The sequence below is a fragment of the Mauremys reevesii genome, linkage group 8, assembly GCF_016161935.1.
Source record: "Mauremys reevesii isolate NIE-2019 linkage group 8, ASM1616193v1, whole genome shotgun sequence".
Classification (NCBI taxonomy): Eukaryota; Metazoa; Chordata; order Testudines; family Geoemydidae; genus Mauremys; species Mauremys reevesii.
In genome coordinates this window covers 93,256,238-93,279,604 of record NC_052630.1, presented here as the reverse complement: position 1 = coordinate 93,279,604, position 23,367 = coordinate 93,256,238, and the positions used below count along the sequence as shown (strand labels likewise).

The window sequence follows — 23,367 nt, the reverse complement described above, 5'->3', positions numbered from 1 at the left end:
TTTTTCTGCTCCTATGCAGTTTTTTTTTGGGGGGGGGGGGCGACCTGCACGTGTTTAGCAGGGTTGCAGCCCATGACATGCTTGGTCATCTGCAATCAATACTCACTGTTTGTGCTTCCGATGCGAGTAATGCATGAAAACATAGATGTGCTTAGGGTTATTTTTTTAATGTAGCATTAAAAGCTGCTGCATTTTCTATTTTAAGACGTAAGGTATTGCATAGTCTGCGTTGATTTCCCTCCCTAAAGTCCACACTTTTTGTTTGTAAGGGTATGGTTCGTAGATGCGGTTAAGGTTTGCCTATGAGTCTCTCTGTACATTACCCATGCCTGGACCTAGCTATATATATATTGCACCTACGCATAGATCTGCAGCTATCTACATTGCCCTGATCTATAGCCCAACATATATAAAATACACATTGCACCCATGCAGAGACGTATAGCTGCACGCACTGGATAGATCTACAGCTGTACATACATTGTACTCTCGTGCACAGATCTATATCTCTGTAAGTACACTGCAGCCGTGCAGAGATCTGCAGCTCTATACGTTGTACCCCATGGACAGATCTGTAGATGCAGCCTCTGATGGTCAAGAACGTCTAGCTCTGTCTTGCTCCCTGGAAATGTACCACTTTGACGCGCGTTGTCACTTTCCCGGTGTCACATTTGCCTGGATGTTTGGGGAGTGGGGGAAGTTTGGATTGCAAGTTCAGTCAGTGTTTTTCACAAAGTTGCTCGAGCCCTTAGGGCAGCAAAGTTGCCTCTGTGTTATTTTTTAACATTATTATTTCAAATGCCTTTTCCCCTCTACATACTCCCTCCCTCCCCATTGCATTACCCTGGATCTGTGGAGTTAAGCTTGTGTGCAGACGCCCAGCCCTCCATTCCGGACGGTCTCTTCCTTTCACAGCTGCTGCTCTAGCTCCTGCTGCTCCAGCTACACTTAACTGCTTAAGGACTTTGGGCAACTTTTCTTCCCAGCCTCCTCTCCCTCCCTGTATACCTCCTCAGGCAAAGGATTGCGCTTTTGCTGCTTCAGATCCGGTGCTGGCATTTTTCATATTTATTTTCACTATTAAAAGGCATAAAGCTGAACTGAGATGTGATTTTTCTTCTCTCCAAAACTTCCCCTCCCCTCCATATAGCTCTGTAATCCTGTCTGGGATTTAGATGTCTTCTAGTCTGACTGTTATTCATAAGGATGATAGTTTCTATTTAGTTCCAATTAAGTACCGTCTTCCGTCCCTTTTAATCCAGGTTATTGCAGACATTAAATTGTATACCTTCAATTAGCAGGAGATAATCGTTTGAACTAGGAAATACTTTGTGGCGGACTCACACCAGAGATTATTTCCTCCTATATGAGAGCATTATTCCTATAATTTTATGTTTATATATGTATATATAGAGAGAGAGAGAGTCATTGCTGGAGAATAATTGACTCTAATAATGGGAATGGATAGCTTTTAGAAGTAGCCTGAATAGCTTTAAAAGTTTTATTTTTTTTCCTTCCATAAATCAATGAATTTGTGGTTATAGTATCCAAAGTGACTACAGGTTGGAACTTCACTATGGTAGTAATCTTATAGTTTATTATAGGCAGAAGGTAGATATAGTGAATGGGCTTGTGAGCTGTAGTGAAATGCAGGGGTGGGAGGGGGGTGTTTCAAACGCTGTACCTTTCTGGTCAGATTTCTGCTAGTTTATTAATGCAACTGGAAATACCTACTGTCTGTTGTTTCATGTTCTGGCTGATTGGTAATAACATAACTTTCAGAGAAGCAGCCATATACTATTATCCTTTCAAACTGCACACACGTAATCCTGTTTTAGTAGGCCCAGTGGGATGTTAAGAAGACTTAAGACAAATTTGGGATATTTTAAAATGTTGAATACTGTATCATTCTGTTCTAGAATTCTTGCATTCTTGTTGCACATTTGGAAAAGTAGTTTAGGGATTCAAAAGCCCTCTTTTAAAACTCCACATTGAGAGTGGAACAGTTATGTGGTTCTGTCATTTTACGTAGAAAACATAACGCAAAATCATTAATAAGGGCGTAAGTAGTTTTATATATTTCATATCAGAATTAACGTAAGCCTTTTATTTATACAAGTTTTGAAATAAATGCTTTTTAAAGTTTTGGTGAAACATTAGAGTTTTAGAGGTTGAAAACATTAGAAAGTGGATTTTTAAAAAATGGTCATAAAGCACATTAGTCCAAGAAACGCAACTGAAATGACATGACTATATGTACCTGACAGAGATTTGAATCATCTATAAGGAAAATATACACAGTATTTGTTTCACTTCCCTGCTGCATATCCAGAAAATATTTTGGGCACACATGTACCTCTCTTTATAGATTTATGGCCAAACATTTCTAGGAACATGGGTTTTAGAGATTTTACCCTTGCTATATCTGACGTATTTTCAAACACAGCCACACAAATATGTTGTGTAAAACAATTACTCTAAAGCATTACATTATTTTTTTAACTCTGATCTGGATTGTAAGGGTTTTTTTTGTCAGTAAATTTTACAGTTTTTTTTTAAGAATATGTGAGCATTTTTATATACATATAGTTCTAAGGCCCACCTTTTAGATGCAGAATGCGCTTTGAAGCACTATATTGACAAACTGAGAAACTTTTATGATAAAGCTTACTGTTTATCACTGTCTTTTAAAAAAAAAATGTATTAAACACATTAGTGGTGCCTTTTATTTTTTAGAGTAATCTTTAATTGTTAAAGGAGATAACAGTGCCTTTAAACTAAACTTTTGAAATATTTTTTAACTTAACCTGAGAAAAGGCAAAAATAATCTTATTTTCTTTAAATTTTTATATTTTGCCGTGATCATGTGATCAGACCTGCACATATATGAATACTCGCTCTTGCATTGCTACATTTCAGAAAGTTGTTTGGTATTATAACACTGAAACAAATAACTTTATTATGTAGAATAAAAGATCAAATTTGGTTTGATTAGTAGTTGATTCCTTTATCCCTGCTCATATTTTGCTAATACCATGTCACTGAGATTTAGGTAGGTTGATTTTACAGGGGAATATGTTTATGAAGACAGTTCGAAATGCTGGATGAGATAGTCTGTCAAGTCTTCTGTTCTTGAATTAACCTTTTTGTTTAGGACCTCATTTTGAAAAATCACATTAGACTGTTTATGTGATTATGTTATGTGTATATATATATATGGTGTAGCAATGTAGCAGTTTAATACAGACTAATTACTGCTTAAAATTATATCCTGGTCTTTAGGCCATATAATGGTTCTGAGCTTTTTTAAAGCCATCCCTGTCCTGTTCCTTTTCCCCCACCCCCCTTTCAGGTTCTCTGTAGCTCATCTTTAAGACAGATTAAAGGAACTGTATTTTAGATAGTATCTAGCCTAGGTCCAAAAAAGTCTTGAGCATATGGGATCAGTCAATAAGAAGTGCTGTTGAAAGCTGAAAGTTAAATATTTCTGGATAAACCAAGATGTATTTAGAATTTATTAGTGCTTAAAACAATCCTCCATTTCAACGTAGGTCTTTTCAGCGAATTGTGTGTATACCTTAGCAGATAAACTTTGACTTTGCAGGAGGCCTTTTTGCACTATCGGCTCTTCTAAAAGGGGGAACGGGAGAGAACATTTAAGGATCAGAAGTGTGTTTTTATTATTTTGAATAGCTTCTGGTGAACTGCAGCTTTTACCGTTTTTTCTTCTAAAGCGATTTTTCATTTGCAAAAGTGCAGCTACACGTTATGTTTGCTGCCTTCTCTTACTTTTTGAATCTACTGGCCGAAAGCTAGCAGCAATTTTTTTTTTTTTTACTTTATTGAAATTTGAAACCAGGATCTTCTCCAACCGGAGGGGAGGGGGAAAGTGTCACTCACCAAAGTTTTTGTATTTTTACATATTATATTTTAGTAATCATTCATATTTGTAATGACTCCTGCACTGTCGTGCTGCATTGAAATATCTCTCTTTCATTTTCTGTAGTTTCTAACAATCTCCTTTTTTTTCTGATATAAATGATCTAATGTTGTTTATTGATTTTAATATTTACATTTTAGGAACCACAGAGAATACATGCAATTAAGCTATTTAGAAAGCTAATACAAGGTCTTGAATTGTAACAGGATTTTGCTAATAGAATGTTCCTATCACTGATTTCTCGGTTTTGCCTATATTTGTTTGAGCAGCAAAGCCTATTTAAAAAAACAAAAAAAGCCATTGGAGCTGTAGCATAAGTATATTTTAACAATGTTATTTTAAAGGTTATGAAATGATTTTGATACGTGACATACTCTACATGTGAATGTAAAAGAAGAAATTCAGTTAAGCTGAAAAAACAAAAAACTGTTACCTTGCAAGAATGGACATAAATTAAGAGTTTAACATGCTGTAGGAAGTTTTGTGCAGTTTCATGGTGGGTTTTTTTTTTTTTGCCCCGCAGGGCCCAATCCTGCAAATGGGAGTAACTTCATTCAGGGGAACAGTCCTATCGACCTCATGAGTGAAATTAGTCCCTTGCATACATGTTTGCAGAACTGAGTCCTTAAAGTGTACGTGCTTTTCTATAGATAGTGTAACATCCTGTAACAGTATTACGTAGAGAAACATAACAAGCAGAATATAATGAATTATAATATGTTTTGATCTCCCTGTCTGATTTATGTAGTACTTTTTAGGTATATTTATTTATTTAAAAAGTTGAATACAGGGATCTTTCTTGCAACATATTTATTCAAGTTCAAGAAACTTTTTAATACTGATTATTTCTGTCTCAAGTAAGATGAGTGAACTTAAAATATTATGACTGAAGGCAAGCGATGTTTTCAGGTGGAGAAAAGTATTATAAATGTGGTAAATTCTTTTATAATATATTAACAAAAATAAAACAAAATGTATTAACAAAAACAAATCATTTTTTGAGTGTGGATCACTGTGGCAATGCTAAGATTTTGTGCCTTAATACTTACATAGAAGCTTCCCTCTCTCTCTTTTTTTTTTAAATAGAAGGCCGTCAGAACTTGTCTTGTATCCATGGCACAATATCAGATTTATTATTTTTGGTAGGCTACATATAAACCAAACAGGTTTTTTTTTTAAATTATAAGGGTAGAGTTTAAGTTTTTAATACTTTTTACTGTTAGGCATGCTGGAGAAATTTGCAAACTGGTTACATTATTTACAGTTTCTAGTGGTACGGTAGACAGAGATTAGAAGCACCTTGTATTGTATTATAAAATCACTTATATTGAAATTTTATTACACTGCAGATTGCCATTTCCAAATATGTCTTAGGGAAAGTTTTGCTGTATTTCAGACTTCCCCATACAAACATTGATTGGCATCCAAATGTTTAGAATTTGCCAAATTGGCGGGCATATGCTGGCTACACCACAAGCAAGTGGGGTCAGGGAGAGAGCAAAGTGAGATATGCATTCTTTGAAAATGGATTAAGGTCACTACACTCATGTATTTTTAAACTTTTATTTTATTTTTTAATGATTTTAAGTTTTAGGACTGAGTCTAATAGTTAAAGAATCTTCCTCACACTTATGTGTATTTTAGTTGTTCTCTACCCTCTGTGATAGCAGTGTCATATTCTTTAGGCTGATGTAATATTGAGAAAGGGTTTATATATAGATATGTATATCTATAGATATAGTATGTGTGTGAGTGTGTATACAGATGCTCCCTGACTTACATAAGCTTTCTTTTGCGGAACGCCTTGTGTAACTCAAATTTTGCGTAAGTCGGAAATGTATTCCTCACCATTATGCAAAAATAACAACAAAAAACCCGCCTATTTCTAGCTTACTGAACTTTTTCCATAAGTGCAGATTTGTGTAACCTGGGGGGGGGCATCTGAATACATATATACAATATATGTGTTAATATGTGTGTGAGATTACAAAGGTGCTTGTGTTTTCTGCACTGTGCAGTATATACACATTGTCATTCCTTAATTCTTACTTCTAGCGGATATTAATTTCTCATGTGTTAAAATAGTATTTTAAGGAGATGTTTTGAACTCTGTGACTGATTTGTTTGTGTTTTCATGACATCAGTATAATTCTTTATCATTTTCCTAGGATGAATTTCATCCATTCATTGAAGCACTTCTGCCTCACGTCCGAGCATTTGCATACACGTGGTTCAACCTGCAAGCCCGAAAACGAAAATACTTCAAAAAACATGAAAAACGTATGTCAAAAGAGGAAGAGAGAGCAGTGAAGGACGAATTGCTGAGCGAAAAACCTGAAGTCAAACAAAAATGGGCATCCAGACTTCTGGCAAAGCTCCGGAAAGATATCAGGCCTGAGTACCGAGAGGATTTTGTTCTCACAGTCACAGGAAAAAAGCCTCCTTGTTGTGTTCTTTCCAATCCAGACCAGAAGGGCAAGATGAGAAGAATTGACTGCCTACGCCAGGCAGATAAGGTCTGGAGGTTGGACCTTGTTATGGTGATTTTATTTAAAGGTATTCCGCTTGAAAGTACTGATGGCGAACGCCTTGTAAAGTCCCCACAGTGCTCTAACCCAGGGCTGTGCGTACAGCCACATCATATAGGAGTTTCTGTTAAGGAACTCGATTTATATTTGGCATACTTTGTGCACGCAGCAGGTAAGTGCATTTATGCAAAGTTGTCCAACTTTCTGTATATCTACAGTCCTCTGCTATACCATCCGAGCTGAGTGTTATGACCAGTCAGAGACCGTATGAGTCAGTGTTTGAACTTGGGAGAATATGTGCCATGTAAATGTGGTTGGCAGCATGGTTTTAACGCCAGTTGCAGGCCTGACGAGTAAGAGAATGTACACCAATATAATCTGGTTGTGAATGGACAGGTGTTCACACACTTTCTGTTGCCTTTAAGAAGTAGTAGTGTCAAGTTATGTTGGTTTTCCAATACTAACAGCAATCAAATCTTTGGCACATCTAAACTGCTTTCAGAAGTGGCCGACATTAATATTAGCACAGGAAATGTTAAAGGCTGTCTTTTAGAACTATGTAGTGGCCTGTTTAAAATGGACCTTATTTTAATACTGGTAAGAGAAAGAAGGTAGCTGAACCTTTTTTTAAACTGGCTTTGTATGTGTGTTGTGTCGTGTAAAAATAAATTCAGGGAAACAGAAGTGTCAAAAGCCCAATGGTGGTCAGGCCCAATACAAGACCCGGTGAGTGCCTTCAGCTCATATTGACATGGGTGATAGGTGAAGGTGCTGAGCACCTTGCAGGATTGGTCCCAGAGAGAAAAGCAAAGAAATCATACAAATATGTAATAACAGTGCAGTGTGGATTGTGGCTAAAATAAAGGCCGTTGGTATCAAATGGGGAAAGTAAGGTCAGTGTTAAAAATGTAACTAGCACACAATAAATGAATACACTTAGAATCTGACTGATACTAAGAACTGATGGCTTATTTAACAATACTGCATTCAGGAGAGCGGAAATGCTTTTACACGTCATGAAATTCGCAATCTTGTCTGTGACTCCAATGCGAACCACACTCTGCCTGTGAATATTAGTATATTCAGAGGCTTCCTAATAGGTCAACTGGATAAATAACATGCAGTAGCATTTCTTTTCAATCATTTTGTTTCTGACAAAGTTGCTGTGTATGAAATGTTAGGCCCAAGTTTTTGGAGCTTGTTGACTTTTCATATATATGTACTAGTTTTGCTTGATTTCATTCACAGTAGTAATTTAAGCCAGGGAGTTGGAGGGAGTTGAAAATGAGGGGAAACAAAGAGAAGTCAGTGGACTCTTATCATTAGAAACTTAATAAATATATAATAATAACAATAATAATATAAATCTTGCTAAAAGAAAAGAATACATCTATTATCTAGCATTCTTTTGGAGTGATACATAAACTGCAGACTATCCGAAAGTTGCCTGCAATAAAATCAATATTCATTGTGATACATAGTATCACTTCAGTAATTTTATTGATATACACTATGGTTAGAAGGAACCTTTGGCTAACATTGTGATATTTTACTTAGTTAAGCTGTGAAACTTTGTAATTAGATGTGATTTGATCAATCGCGCTTCGCATTGCTGGGGAAGAAGATGTAGGCAAATATTACAGGAAGAGTGATTTATTTACTACATGGTATGATGAAATGGGAATGACCAATTCCTGCAGACTTACGTTTAGCACTAGTGTTGTTTAGTTAGTGTTATGTTTCATGAATTAAATGCAGGCTTCTGAAAAGCACTGGGAATTGTCAGCAGAACCCAGTGACCTCCTACCTTAAAAACTTGGATACACATTATCGTTTTTGTCCGTCATTCCGTATATGTCTAGATAAAATATGGTTGAGAGTCAGAGAGAGACAAGCAGCTAAACTAAGTACATATGTAATATAAGGAGGCCTAAAGTGATCGTTTTTTTTCTGTTATGGAAGTCACACATTAGATATGTAAAGAGTCTAATAATATTTTGATTAGCAGCATACCATCTTATACCATCTTATCAATATGACAGTGGTAACAAACAGACCGCAGTTGCACTTACTGTTCTTTGGACTAAACCTTTGCCACAGGAACTTAAACATTAGACTTAATCTTTATTTACATTTATAGCCTCTTTTAAACTGTAAACCTCTCACTCTAACTATACAATTTAATATTTTACCTATTGCTTACTGATTGTATATATTGCATGACACTGCTGTTGCAGTAGTTTGTGCTAGGATGTTAGTAAATCTAATCATAAGGTGGGACAAAATGGTTGTAAACTGTTATTTAGGAAGCATGCAGTGTAGTAGTTGCCTTAAAAAGACGTAATGAAAGCATCGTGGATAAGGCTACCTTTTGGGTTTTTTGTTTTCCTCTGATGTATCCCAGAATTCTTTGTTACACCTGAACACTGGCCAAGTCAATGGTGATTGGTTCTCACAGAACCGCAGTAATGGCAGCTAATGCTGTGTGCGCAACAGGAAAATGACAAAAGAAAATAGTAAGCGTCCTTTGTCTCAGAATATTTCAGACTTGATTTCAGAGATTTACAGACCTGTTATTTATGCCGAGGAAGTTGCCAACACAAATATTAGGTAGGTTGGTCAACTTACATATAGCTGATTTGACAGGCATCTGCTATAGTGCAGAAGATTTGTAAACACTAAACAATGTTTTTACCTCCTTAAAAGTTTTGAGAAGTTGCCAGTATTGGCAGGAGGCACAGACTTTGAAACGTGCTTTAAGATACGTGCCAAAACCATTGTGGCCTTTTCACCCATAGTGCTGGCTTCTTTTTAATATTTATTTGTTTAATTAATTAATTAATTAATTCTGTTCCACTATGCCTTGTTCTAGATAATTTCAACAGTGAGATGTTCCTTTCCATCTAAACGTGTACGATAATTATTGCTTCGAGTCCAGGCTTTCTCTTTAGTTAGACACTGTCATCTATAAGAGAATACATGTGCCCAGATTTAAATAATGCTTCTGACAAAGCAGATTCAGCTACAGAAATGAATTATTCTCTTTTAAGAACTACTGTATAAAAAACAAGAAAACTCAAGTATGTGAATACACAAGCTGCATGCCATTTTTGTAAGAAAATAAGGAATGTTGGTGTTTTCTGAATTAGAAAAGGTCACCCAAAATGTATTGCCCTATAGAGCATCAGCTCCAATTTGCAGTTTGTAACCTGTTTAAGAAAAGTATTCTCATACCCTTAACTTGGGTTGGCTTTTTAATTTTCATTTATTCTGCACATGTATCAAATGACAACTTGGAAACCACTGTGGCAAACCGTTTTCTTTGTGGGAGTGTAACAGTAAAGCTAATTTATGACCAGTCCTTTACCAGATGATCTGTATCGGAGTCTACAATAAACCAGGCACGTGGCAAGGTCACAATTTAAGTTGTTAAGGTCATAACCTTAGCCACCAGGCATTTGACCTTTTAGATAAAGTTAACCTCTGTTCATTAGTAAGCACTCAACCAAGAACTTTTCTTGAGTTTTTTACTGCTTCAGAGTTACTTCTGCTAATGTGATCAGATTGTAGAGAAGATTCGCATCTGAAGTAGTTAAATTTTCCGAGAGGTCAGGTTTTTTACAGACTTCTTGAGTGGACAAAGCTAGGTTGTAATCTATAGGCCAACAAAGTGATAACAACACAACACTTGATTTTTTGACAGACGTTATCCACTTTAGGCAAGAATTAAAGCTAGCTAGAAATTTGCCACTCAGAATCTTTTGATCTTTAAGACGGACATCTAAAAATGCTAAATTTTAATAAATCTGGGATTTTTTAAATTTAAATAAAGCCATTTTTCTGATTTTAGTAATATTAAAAAATGAAGCCAAGGTGGTAATAAGAAGTCTAATGTATTTGTGTAACTGTGAAAGTTTACTTCACGTTGAAATATCTATTGTGGATAATTTGCTATGTACAGTAATACTACGTACACATGACTTTAAACTTAAAATAGACACATTTTATGCTGTAATTGGTGGCTTTTTAATATTTATACTTAGGCTACAATAAAGTATCAATTGAAATAATGCACATACAGGAAATATACTTGCATATATTCAGAATATCAGTGTAAGTATCTTTTAGTTCCAAGTCAGAAAGGTACATAACACTTTTTGCCATCATCTTTTAGTGCAATTGTTATTGATTGTTACTGCATTAATCCTGTTAATAGCTTCAGTTGTTCAGTATGTATCTGTAATGTGAAAGGTGTTTTAACAGTACTGTACATCATAAAAAGAGCTGTCGCAGCATCCTGAACCCCTGAGATCTGCTCTGCAAAAGTCTAGTGTTTTACTGTGTAAAGTGTTGCCATTTACCATGTTACATACACCATATTGTTACCTTAATTATGTTGTAGTGAAAGCTCATTTTTAATTACTTAGGTTACTTTCTTGGTTTTCTCTGAGACAGCATTTATTATTTAATTTAAATCAAAAGATAGAGTCCACTGTTAGTTTTCGATGCATTTTGTTTTTATTTTGGCTACGTTATTGCCATTCCATCATACAGATAGCCACGATATGCAGATTGGCCAGATGGTTGTGTTAACAGATTGAGAACCCACTTCCCACTGCTAAAGAGCAGGTGTAAGATCAGTAGGGTTTTTTTTTTCCTCCCAAGATTCATCCCAAATGCTCATTAGAATAGTGTTTAATGATTTAAAAAAAGGCCACATTTCAAAATATCATCATATCTGTCATGAAGTCAATGTGTAATGCTTTCTGCAATTTATGTGTATATCTGGAGATATTTTAAGCATATCCTCACTATGAGACTGTTGGAAATTGACTTCTAATACATGACTGTTGAAGTCCAGCATATGTCAAAAGCAATCTTAAACGTTTCACTTGTGCATTACTTCATTACTGGGCTGCATGTGCAGATCCAAAGGAACCTGGCTACATCAATATTCAGAAAAATCTCTTAACGTCTCAATATTTATGTTTGTTTTTCATGGGTCTTCTTGCCATAGAGAAACATTTATGGGTTAAAAGTAAAATGAGATGTAGTGCTCTCAGCATATTTCCGCCATCAAAGAAGATCAGATCTTGTATTATTTCAAGCCCATAAAAGGCTCCCATTAAGAAAAGAAGCCTGCAGAAAACATAAGTACTCACAACTGGATTTGGAATACAAAGACTAAAATCTCTGGACAACCATCATTTTATATAACACACACACACACACACACACACACACACACACACACACACACACTCTCTATGGTGTAGAAAGATACCTTTGCCCATCAAAAAATTCTCTTTTGGAAAGTGGAATAATCAGTCTCTGCTCCTTGCAGGAGCAAACAGTAGTTGACAGAAGCAGGATTTAGGTTGGAACAACTGCTTTCACCCTGCTGTTGTAACTGAGATGGTAAGTGGCTGTGTTAATTCTAACCCTAGCTATAGCGAAACTTGTGACTGTTTGCTATATCACAAACCATTGGCAGTTCAACCATGTGGTTTAGCTTTCTCCTTTCACCACCAACAACCAAACAAACAGTGGCTAAATATGCTTTTAATGTGGCTAGAATATTTTCCAGGTGATTTTTGAAGTCAGTAACGTAATAATATTACTTACATGTGTTATTCTACAAGCAGAGGTGATCTGGAGTGAGACAGTAGATAGTGTGGGCGAAAAATTAGGAGAAGTCTTTGAATGGAGGTCAGTGAATTTATAACTGTGAGGTTTGTGTGTTGGTAAGAAAGTTACCCAATGCTGCTGGCTGGGTTTTGACTTGTCTACAGTTACTGCATTTTTATATTTCCCTTCTTTTCCACCCAATGATGAATAGCATTAATTTAAATCTATTTAAGGCGAGTGTGGGAGAAACCACAATCTTTGTTGTGGTCACTGCTGTACACAGCAGGGCTGAATGTTTCATTTGGTTGAGGCCTCAAAGCAGATTCTAGAGGACCCAAAACACCATGTCAGCCTTTCAAGCCCTGCAGAGAAGCAGGGGAAATTCTGATTCTTCACAAATGCCGATATTTATTATTATGACTATTTTTTTTGTTGCAATGTAAAGGAGAGGATGCCTGTCCATGGCTCTGTGGGTTCAAACAATTATTGAAAAGAACATTCCTTTCCAGAATAACCACCCAGCAGTGTACTGAAACCACACACACAACCAAATTAAATTAACATAACCAGCTAGTAATTCAAAGCAGCAAAATAAACCCAACTCCATCAACTCCCTCACCCTCAACCCTCCCCAGAGCTCTCGCAAAGAGATGTTCTTCGCAGCACGTCCTAAGCATCACCAGTTTGGGCCTGTTCAGAGCTGGGTAGGTGGGAATAAATTCCAGACCAAAGTATCCTTTCTGAAGAACTCCCTGCTGCATCAAGTGGGTTCCAGCTCACGTAGCTTCGCTAGCCACAGCTGTGGCTATAGCACCCATTCTGGATTATTTAAAATGAATTGGAGGATTATAATTACAGATTAAATATGCAAATTGAAAAATCAGGGCCACTTGTTTAATCATTGCCATAGCAGTCACTGTGGTTGACTCTGTGACTTATCACAGAGCTTGAAGCAGATGGAGTTCTTTGTGAAATAAACGGGATAGTTTTAATCCCGGGTAGATACAAAGATACCCTTTGATTCATTTAATTTTTGCAGTTAGTTATTTGTATTATGGTAGCACCCTGAGTCCATGATCAGTTTCAGAGCACTGTTGTATAAGGCACGGTGCGAACATAAAGGTAGATGAGGTTCTTGCCCGCAAAAGTTTACAATCTGAAGCTTTGGCTGACTTGATCCAGATTCTCCAGGCAAGTTTTCCAAATGTTCAGACCTGAGGTGCTGAAGGTTAAACGCACAAATTGAGGACACCTAGTTAAATGACTTGATTTTCAAAAGGGCTGAGCACCTGCAGCTGCCATTGATTTCAGTGGGAGTTTTGCCCAAGTAAATTAATTCTGATTGGTTCTGCCAGGAGTCAGAGAGTTTTCTGACCAGCTCTAGTGTTTACTATATTATTCTATTCAGTGGATCATAGTCTTCCATCACGAGCAAGAGTGCAATGGAGTCTCCACTGATGTAAATAAAAATAATGTATTTATATGCTTTGGGCAGTGTTTAATAACTTTGTAACTTCGTTGACGTAAGTCAACAAATTTGGCTATTTGAGCTCAATTCTGTCTGTAACTCATTAAGAGTAATGCATATATCTCTAATGGCAGGATTTAGCTATTTTAAAGCAAATTACATTTCTTTGGGTCAAATTTATAGCTGTCCTCCATAAAATATATACGTGCATCCATCTTGTGTTTACTAAACGCACGAGTGCATGTGCAAAATGGAGAATGGTGCCATATAAACTGCTTTGAGCTGTGTTTTGTGTGTATAAACTTGGGTTTTGCCTGTGCAAATGGGCCGCTCCTTCATATTTGACCCTTTGAGCCCTATATTTAGAAACCTTTTTGAATCCTTAAAATTTGAGGGGAAAAAATCCTTAATGTGATCCTTTACTAAGAATGGATGCTGTCAAGTGCCATCATATGCCTCCAATCGAAGCCTTAAATAAAGACAGACAAATTTGTTACATTGTAAAGGCCTGTGGCTGCAACTTTATTGAAATGTTAATTAAACCTGCCAGGTAAATATCTAAATTCATTTGGGCCATTGTGACAACCAAACCATTGGGACTCAGTACAGAACTATATCAGGCCTCCCTCATAGTTCTCGACTCATGAAAAGAACCGGCCACACCATACCTGTATTTCAGTGTGAGGCTTGTCCCCATACTGCTGTTGTCTCTGAGCTCCTTTGGGGCCAAGAAACATGTTACACATCACCAGGGATCTTGTAATTGCAACAGATTATCCTATAACCATTAGTGTTGAGTGTTGCAAAAGCTCTCCTGATGGGAACTGGTGAGGGCACTGCCTAACCAGACCTTGGGGATGAAGTTTAGCTCTGATCATATACCAGAAAAGAGGGAAGGGAAGAATCCCACGGAAAGGTGAAAACCCTGATTTGGGTCAATTTACCAAAGAGGGAAAATTCCTTCCTAATCCCATACGTGGTAGACAGTAAAATCTGGTGCAATTCTAAGGAAAGCTAAAACAAACACAGAGGCAAATCCACATCCAGCCATGGCAATAAGCTGCAACTGATTCATGCATTGGGAGGGTGAAGGAAAAAAATGCCCCATCTGAAGAGACTGGAGCATGCTCTCACGGTTCTAAATAACTTCCATCCCTATCTCCAGCTCATCCTGGTTGGCCAATCAGGTGCCATGGCAGGTTTTAAAATGGCCAATTGGGCACTGCCTTGGGCTCAGGGAGAGTGCTTTTTCTTCATAAAGCCTTTATATGGTAGTGATACGAGCTGAGTAAAATTGAGATCAGGCTAGATTTAATTCTGAGCTATTCTGAAGTTTTCATTGCTTTAGTGAAAAATGTCTGTCACTCAAAACCTAGATTTGAATTTAGTTCTTCACACCCCGGGACTGAAAAGCTCCACACAACTGTGTGATTTTGGAGTGGAAAGCAGTTAGCGTATTTGGGCAGGATGATATAGACAGTATGTCTGCATTCCTTTAAAATATAAATCTCAGTCATTTAATTATGTTTTCAGAGGGCAGATATGAGGATATACTGCAAAACTCATTACCTATTATACCGACATGATAATCTTATTAACCTTGCTTTCTACTTTTTAATTTTATTGTGCACCCTGTATAACTCTTACCATATCAAAAATAATTGCTTGGCGAACACATGATGTCAGAGGTCTGATACAACATTTATCTTCACAAGTGAGGAGACTGATAACTTGCGAGTTACATAACTGCATGCAAGGGATCAGATAGCGCCTCACAAGAGAAAGAAAGTGAAGATAATTGTCAGCCGATAATATACAAGACAAGATGCAGGCATGTGCGTTTGTACTTTAGATTGAAAATCAGTCTTGCAAAACTGTTGTGAAAATTGACCAGTGTTTGTCAAAATATGCTCGTTTGTCCATTGATTATGATAATCGCCTCCCCCCCCCCGTTTTACTCACACATTAACTATTACGTGCTTAAGGCGAACAAAATGTTCAAATCTGATGTTTACAGCCAACCACACCCCTCCAGTTGGATTTTCTATCATGAACCCTTACACCCCATCACAATTCCACTGAAATCTTTCTCTCTCTCTTTCAGTCTTTAGTATATATTGGATATTTTCTCCTTTATTTTGTGATCTGGGGGTGGTGGGTGGAGGGAAACAAATGCCATAATAATATCCCTTTTCAGAAGAATATAGTTTAATTTTGTGTGTGCGTGCAGCAGCTGCCATTGGCAAGCTCTCGTCTTTGTTGCCATGGTTTTTATTGCATGTGTGCCAGAACATCACTGGATGGTTCAGCATGATCCCGTTATTGGGTGAGATGTATCTATAGTGAGTCACAAAATTGTCATTAGATTGGTGGATTTAAAAAGCAGGATTATTCAAACAGGTGAGTCGATTATGATGAAGGGTTATTTGGTGGCTGATGACATCATAACTTGGATAGCGCTGGTTAAAAATACCACAGAGGCATGTTTTTACATATCGGAAAACAGCCCAACAATATCCTCCAGTTGAACTATGAAGAGGCAAAATAAAATGGAAGAGACACAAGTTAGGTCAGTTGTTTTATTCAGTGCCATTTATGATGACAATTATAGAAATACAGATGTTGGACCCAGTCCTTTAGTTCATTCCTTCTTAAAACTCTCATTGAAGCTATTGGGAGCTTCATGCATTGACAGTAGCACCAACTCCATGGTGTTTAGTTATTCCTAAACCATTAAAATAGTTGCAAGATGAGAGGCCAGTGTTGCATGTAAGGATCAGAGCCTGAATGGTACACGTGGAAAGCATATATTGGACCTACTTGAGATCTATTTGTGAAAATTCTGTATAAGAGATAGGTATTATTATTTTATTACTCATGGTTCTTTTAGTTGGGCATGTTGAGACTTCAGACAGGCAAAAGAATGAATCTGGTCAGTGGTACACCATTCTATGAGCTATAAAACTGACACTGTATGCCTTGTAATCATATGTGGTCTTAGCAAGACCCCTTGACTCTGCTATAGCTGTTACTTGCTATGGCCATAGAGATGTAGCTACTATTACTCTTGTTCTTTGGTTCCATCTATCCAGCAATCATATTAATAATGTGCCTGTCACACTGGTATCTAAGCAAGGACTAACTATTATTTGATAATACGTCTGCTATGCACCCATTTTTTGTGACCCTATGTGTCTTCTCTAATCATAACCATTGACCTCCTCTATTGTATCCCTTAACTCAAGCACTAGATACATAAAGATCACATTGGGAAAAGTGCCCCGGCACAGATTACTCCTTGGTGCAGAGTGCATTTGCAAATCTGGGAATTTGCCGTCTCATGTGGGCAAGCTCTCCAAGCACGGAACTCCCAAAGGGAACTCTTAGGGCCTGATCCAAAGGCCAGTGAAGTCAACAGAGATACTCCCAGTAGTGAGGAGTTCCATGAATGGAAGGCTGACATGCTCAGGTTTGTGGAGTGCAGGCACTGTGCACAGCGTGTTATGGGCCTCCAAGGAGAAAATGCAGGATGATCCCGATGAAAAACTAAGTGCAGCATGAAATATTGAGACAGCTTTATGCATGTAGCTTGCCTTTTTTCCCCCCAGTTGAATACAGTCGCTATGAACTACAGATCTAAGCTTTGTAACTGAAATTACAACTAGTTAAACTACCACTTGAATATTTCTGCTTAAGGCCAATGTACAGATTAGAAAATATGCTCTGTACCATTGAAGGAAACCCGATGAACCTCTGCAGAGGCATCAAAAGCAAAGTCTAATCTTGTCAAGGCAAAAATCTAAGAGAAGTTTTAGGACAGAAATATGATGTCTGTCACATTTCATCCCAAAGAGGATTGCTGGATTTTGGTGTTCTCTTTTTGCCTAAAGCAGTAGACAAGAGAATTTTAGTTTGGAATGGAAGAGCTATAGCAAAATCCCTGTCTGGTACTACACAGGGTGAAATTTCAGTTTAATTCAGTTGGATTGTTGTTCTTAAGTGGTAGGTTTTACTATTTAAGCAAAGTAGTTTCAAATAACTTATAAGAATGAATTCTTTGTAGCTGGATACTGTTCAAAACTATTGCTGTTGTTGCAGCAAAGAATCCTGTGGCACCTTATAGACTAACAGACGTTTTGCAGCATGAGCTTTCGTGGGTGAATACCCACTTCTTCGGATGCAAGCAGTGGCTGTTGTTGTAATCCCTGTTGGGGAAAGATTGTGCAGTGATGAGGACTTTCCTTGATGTTACAACGACTTCATAAAAAATATCTGGCAAACCTATTTTCATTGATTGCTTTGCTGCAAAGTCAGTTCCTACATTATTTTAAGGTATTGTGAGTGGCTGGTTCAAATGTAGAGGGGTTTGTTTTAATTTCTGCTGACCATTTAGAAGGTCAGATGCTCTACTGTTGTAAATTAGAGTTGGCCTACTGACTTCCGTGAAGCTGTGCTAATTTTCACCAGCTGAGAATCTGCTTCATAGTGTTTATGTAAAGCTTTTTAATTTTTTTCAGCTGGTGATAATTTATATTTGCACATAAAAATGTCTTTTGAAAAGTAAGGTAAGTTGGAAAGACCACTGGGCTGGCTAGGTAGGAGGTGGTATTTTCATGGTCAAGAAGTCGCTCTTCTTTGGAGATGGATCACTGACACTTTAGCTAACTCCAGTGCTTGTTGGTGCCTAGATTCTGTAGCTCATTTATTAATATGCATGTTATAGAGACAGATGCTGTTCTAGAGATTTTCACCCCAGTCTGAGAAGAATGTCCTGAGGATGTACATTCTTTGCGACATGGCATTGGATATGTAAGTGTGATACCTGGACAAAATAATATGCTCAGAACCCAGTTTTAAGCTCTAAAGCTGTTCTGCTCAAATGTTACAGATCACAATCTCAGTATTTATTTACAAGAGTGGAATAATTATTTTAAATATATGATTTAAATATATCCTCTTATTTAAAAAAGTGAATTTTTATGCTGTGAAATGGACAGCCCTGGAGATTGAAACCCTCTCCCCATAGAATAGAAACAGCAAGGGCAGTAACAGTGCAAGTTCCCCTGCATTGCTCCACCATTGTGCCTAAATCCTGACCCTGAGGCATTGGTCCCCATACCTGTTCAAACCCAGAACATGCAGGCCTACATCAATGTCCGTGATATCCCATTGCAGTCATGGAGGTTCTACAGGGGCAGAGAGATCACTCTGTATGCAGACTGGGCTCTGAATAAGGTCTCTTCACTGCTGATGCCTAGCACATGTGTGCAAGGTGTTGGATGATATATGCACATCCCCTTCTCAGTATGCTGGGGCGTGCTCTGGACAGAATCTATATGGAAAAACTTACCCAGTGCAAGGTAAAATTCAGAGTAATCTTTTTTTGAACAACCCTGTAAATCTCAGGACCAGCATTTTAAGTGTTCTGTGAGACAGTTCACTTTGGAACTCAGTTCTGCTATTTGCCAGAGTCTGATCGCAGATCTGTCATCTGTAATACTTATTCCTTTATTGTCCATACTGCTTAGCTCCATATTGCTAATCTCTGTTGGAACATGAACATTTTTTGTGTCCACTTTTAGTCATCCTCTGTTATTTTTTTTAACAACATGAACATTCCGTTTCATCTCACTTACCAGAAGTTGCAAGTTTGATTCTTGTGCATCATCTTCAATGGGAGGTTCATAATAGATTGTTCCACTGAATAGATGTTGCAGTAGCTGGATTCCTGTGGCTCTTCAGAAGAGTTCTGTTTCCTCTTTTTCCTGAAAGTTTTCTAGCATAGCTGTTTCTTGGCTTAACCACTGCTGAAGGTGTTTTTTTTTTCTTTTCTTCTCTATTTAAAGATAAATGTTCTTTCTTTTACTAATAGGGCCATTTTAGTGGGCCAGATTTCAGGTCTGAATCACTCAGGGTATGTCTACAATGCAATTAGAGACCCGTGTCTGGTCTGTGCCAGCTGACTTGGTCTCATGGGGCTCAGGCTAACGAGTTGTTTAATTGAGGTATAGGCACTTGGGCTGGAGCTTGATGTCTAGAACCCTGCAAGGTGGCAAGGGTCCCAGAGCTTGGGCTGCAGCCCAAGCACAAATGTCTACACTGCAATTAAACAGCCCCTTAGCCCAACCTGGAGTCAGCTGCCACAGGCCAGCTGCAGGTATCTAATTGCAGCATAGACATACCCTAAGACTCCATGGAATCACTAGTTTGAATCCCAGAAGAACCAGCTCAGCCCTTCTTCCTCCTTAATTACTTATATTGAGTTCCATGAATTTTATTTTAGGTGGGTCTTTTTACACCTCCTCCCCAACTCAGTTTGGTTGTTATTTTATAATGATTCTCATGATAACAAACATAAGGAAAGAGAGACTGTATAATGATTCTACATGGACATAAAAATACCACCGAGCCTTTTGCAAGAGTAAATATTTGTTCCAGGGTTCTGGGCCCAAATTCCTCCATCATGCAGGTGCTGTGTACTGTTTGTTTTACGGTTGCATTTCAGGAATGCCATATGTGTCTAGTCTGTGAAATACTCTTGGATCCTTTGGGATGAAAGGCCATGCTTAAGAACACAAGAATGGCTATACTGGGTCAGACCAAAGGTCGATCTAGCCCAGTATCCTGTCTTCTGACAATGGCAAATGCCAGGTGCTCCAAAGGGAATGAACAGAACAGGTAATCATCAAGTGATCCATTCCCTGTCATCCATTCCCAGCTTCTGGGAAACAGAGGCTGGGGACACCATCCCTACCCATTCTGGCTAATAGCCATTGATTGACTTATCCTCCATGAACTTATCTAGTTCTTTTTTGAACCCCCTTATAATCTTGGCCTTCACAACATCCTCTGGCAAGGAGTTCTACAGGTTGACTGTGTATTGTGTGAAAAAATACTTTCTTTTATTTGTTTTAAACCTGCTGCCTATTAATTTAATTTGGTGACCCCTAGTTCTTGTGTTATGAGGAGTAAATAGCACTTCCTTATTTACTTTTTCCACACCAGTCATGATTTTATAGACCTCTCTCATGTCCCACCTAAGCCATCTCTTTTCCAAGCTCAAAACTCCCAGTCTTATTAATCTCTCCTCATACAAAAGCGGTTCTATACCCCTAATAATTTCTGTTGCCCTTTTCTGAACCTTTTCCAGCTCCAATATACCTTTTGGAGATGGAGTGACCACATCTGCACACAGTATTCAAGATGTGGGCATACCATGGATTTATATAGAGGCAATATGATATTTTCTGTTTCATATCTATTCCTTTTTTAATGATTCCCAACATTCTGTTTGCTTTTTTGACAGCTTCTGCACATTGAGTGGATGTTTTCAGAGAACTATCCACAATAACTCCAAGACTGAGTGGCAACAGCTAATTTAGGCCCCATCATTTTATATGTATTGTTGGGATTATGTTTTCTAATGTGCACTACTTTGCTTTTATCCATATTGAATTTCATCTGCCATTTTGTTGGCCAGTCACCCAGTTTTGTGAGATCCTTTTGTAGCTCTTCGCAGTCTGCTTGGGACTTAACTATCTTGAGTAGTTTTGTATCAGCTGCAGATTTTGCCACCTCACTGTTTTTCCAGATCATTTATGAATATGTTGAAAAGGACTGGTCCCAGTACAGACCCCTGACTATTTACTTCTCTCCATTCTGAAAACTGACCATTTATTCCTACCCTTTGTTTCCTATCTTTTAACCAGTTATCAATCCATGAGAGAACCTTCCCTCTTATCCCATGACTGCTTATTTTGTTTAAGAGCCTTTGGTGAGGGACTTTGTCAAAGACTTTTGAAAATATAAGTACACTATATCCACTGGATCCCCCTTGTCCACATGGTTGTTGACCCCCTCAAAGTATTCTAGTAGATAAGTGAGGCATGATTTCCCTCTACAAAAGCCATGTTGACTCTTCCACAACAAATTATGTTCCTCTATGTGTCTGACAATTTTATTCTTTACTATAGTTTCAACCAGTTTGCCCGGAACTGAAGTCAGATTTACTGGCCTGTAATTGCTGGGATCACTTCTGGAGCCCTTTTAAAAAAATGGCATCACATTAGCTATTCTCCAGTCATTTGGTACAGAAGCTGATTTAAATGATAGGTTACAAACTGCAGTTAGTAGTTCTGCAATTTCACATTTGAGTTCCTTCAGAACTCTTGGGTGAATATCATCTGGTTCTGGTGACTTATTATTGTTTAGTTTATCAATTTGTTCCAAAACCTCCTCTGATGACACTCAGTCTGGGACAGTTCCTCAGATTGGTCACCTAAAAAGAATGGCTCGGGGAATTTCCTTCACATCCTCGTCAGTGAAGACTGATGCAAATAATTCATTTAGTTTCTCCGCAATGGCTTTATCGTCCTTGAGTGCTTCTTTAGCATCTCGATTGTCCAGTGGCCCCACTAGTTGTTTAGCTAATATTAGCTACATCCATTTGATGTAGCTATTATTAGCGGTCAAGGTAGTTTAGCTGTCAAAGCAAGGGAGTGGAAGTCGGGAGGCTGATCACTAGATTTTTCTGTGTCTCTGCACCTCTGTGAAATGGGTTCAGTAATACCTTCCAACACAGTAATTGTGTTTTGAGATGCCACTGTAAAAGTGTAAAGCAAGATTTATTATTAGTAAGAATAAGTTCCTAAAGGGGGATGAGGCAGAGCTGTCTCACAAATCCATCATCATTACATACTTTAGTATATATTTTAACTTTTAACTTTTCAGCTTTTAACTTTTCAGCTTTTTAAGGAACTATTTTCTTAATACTAGCCCTACATTAGGCTATACTCTAGGGCCAGTACAACTTTAAGAGAGATCAGTGAACATTGAGTCATTTAACATTTTAATTGTCTGCCTTTACCAAATGCTGTTTGCTGTGATGACCTGTTTGTTTGGATTATATCTCTTTTTTGTATTTAAAAAAAAGAAAACAAAGGAAGTACAGTGCTATGCACAGAACAATTATTAAAAACAGTTGGGAAGAATATAAAAGGTACTGTGTGTGAGAAACAGGACAGCTGTGATGGTCTATTGGGAAAGTGTGTACAGATGGTGATAGGGAGGAGAATGACGACTACATGGCTGATAAATGAAATACAAAAATCATTAAATTGGTGATCTTACTAAGCAGTGTATTTTTGGGTAGAGGTGGTTGGTGCATCATTAGTGCTCACTCTCTGCCTCCTATTTAGCCAGAAAGTGCAACTGTCTGTGCATATTTGTAGTTCTGATTTTGATTACCATTAAAGACATTGCTTAATAAATTATATGTCATGGAATTATTAAAGAAGGTAATTAAGCACATGTTTTTTGCTATATTTCCAGTGGCATGCAATTGTCATAAAGACTTTGCAGTACTCCAAATGAAATTGGATCCGAGTTAGTCACGGTAACACGTCGAATTTCATGAAATCGAAAACAGATTTCTTTGTTTTGCAAGAAGTGAAAACAACAGAGTAAACTGGATTCAGCTTGTGGGGTGTCATCATTTCAAAAAACTCCACTGAGACGGGCAAAACATTTGACATTTTACATTAATTTAAAAACACTTAATGATTCTGTCCTTGGTGGTAAATCCAGTCCCTGGCACCCAGCCTGAGGATCTAGGGAGATCCACAGGGCAGATATTGTACAGAGGTGTTCCATGGAGTCCTGACATGCCTCCTCTACAGATGGGGATGGAAGGACTGGAAAAGCCACACAGGGGCAGATCTTTTAGACTAATCTGCAAATATCCATATATGCAGTTCCGCAGGAAGCGTATGTGGGTCTCGGCTCTGCCACACAGGAAGTGCAGC

The 23,367-nt window shown here is 37.8% G+C and overlaps 1 protein-coding gene across 9 annotated transcripts in view; it reads left to right on the top strand.

Annotated features, from left to right (window-relative positions):
- NFIA (nuclear factor I A) overlaps positions 1-23,367 on the top strand; it is a 463,875-nt gene that overhangs the window by 167,609 nt on the left and 272,899 nt on the right. For all 9 annotated transcript variants that reach the window (XM_039483687.1, XM_039483692.1, XM_039483688.1 and 6 more), the window contains one exon: positions 6,109-6,640. In XM_039483687.1, the coding sequence (XP_039339621.1) occupies positions 6,109-6,640 (532 nt within the window). The remainder of the gene's footprint in view (positions 1-6,108; positions 6,641-23,367) is intronic.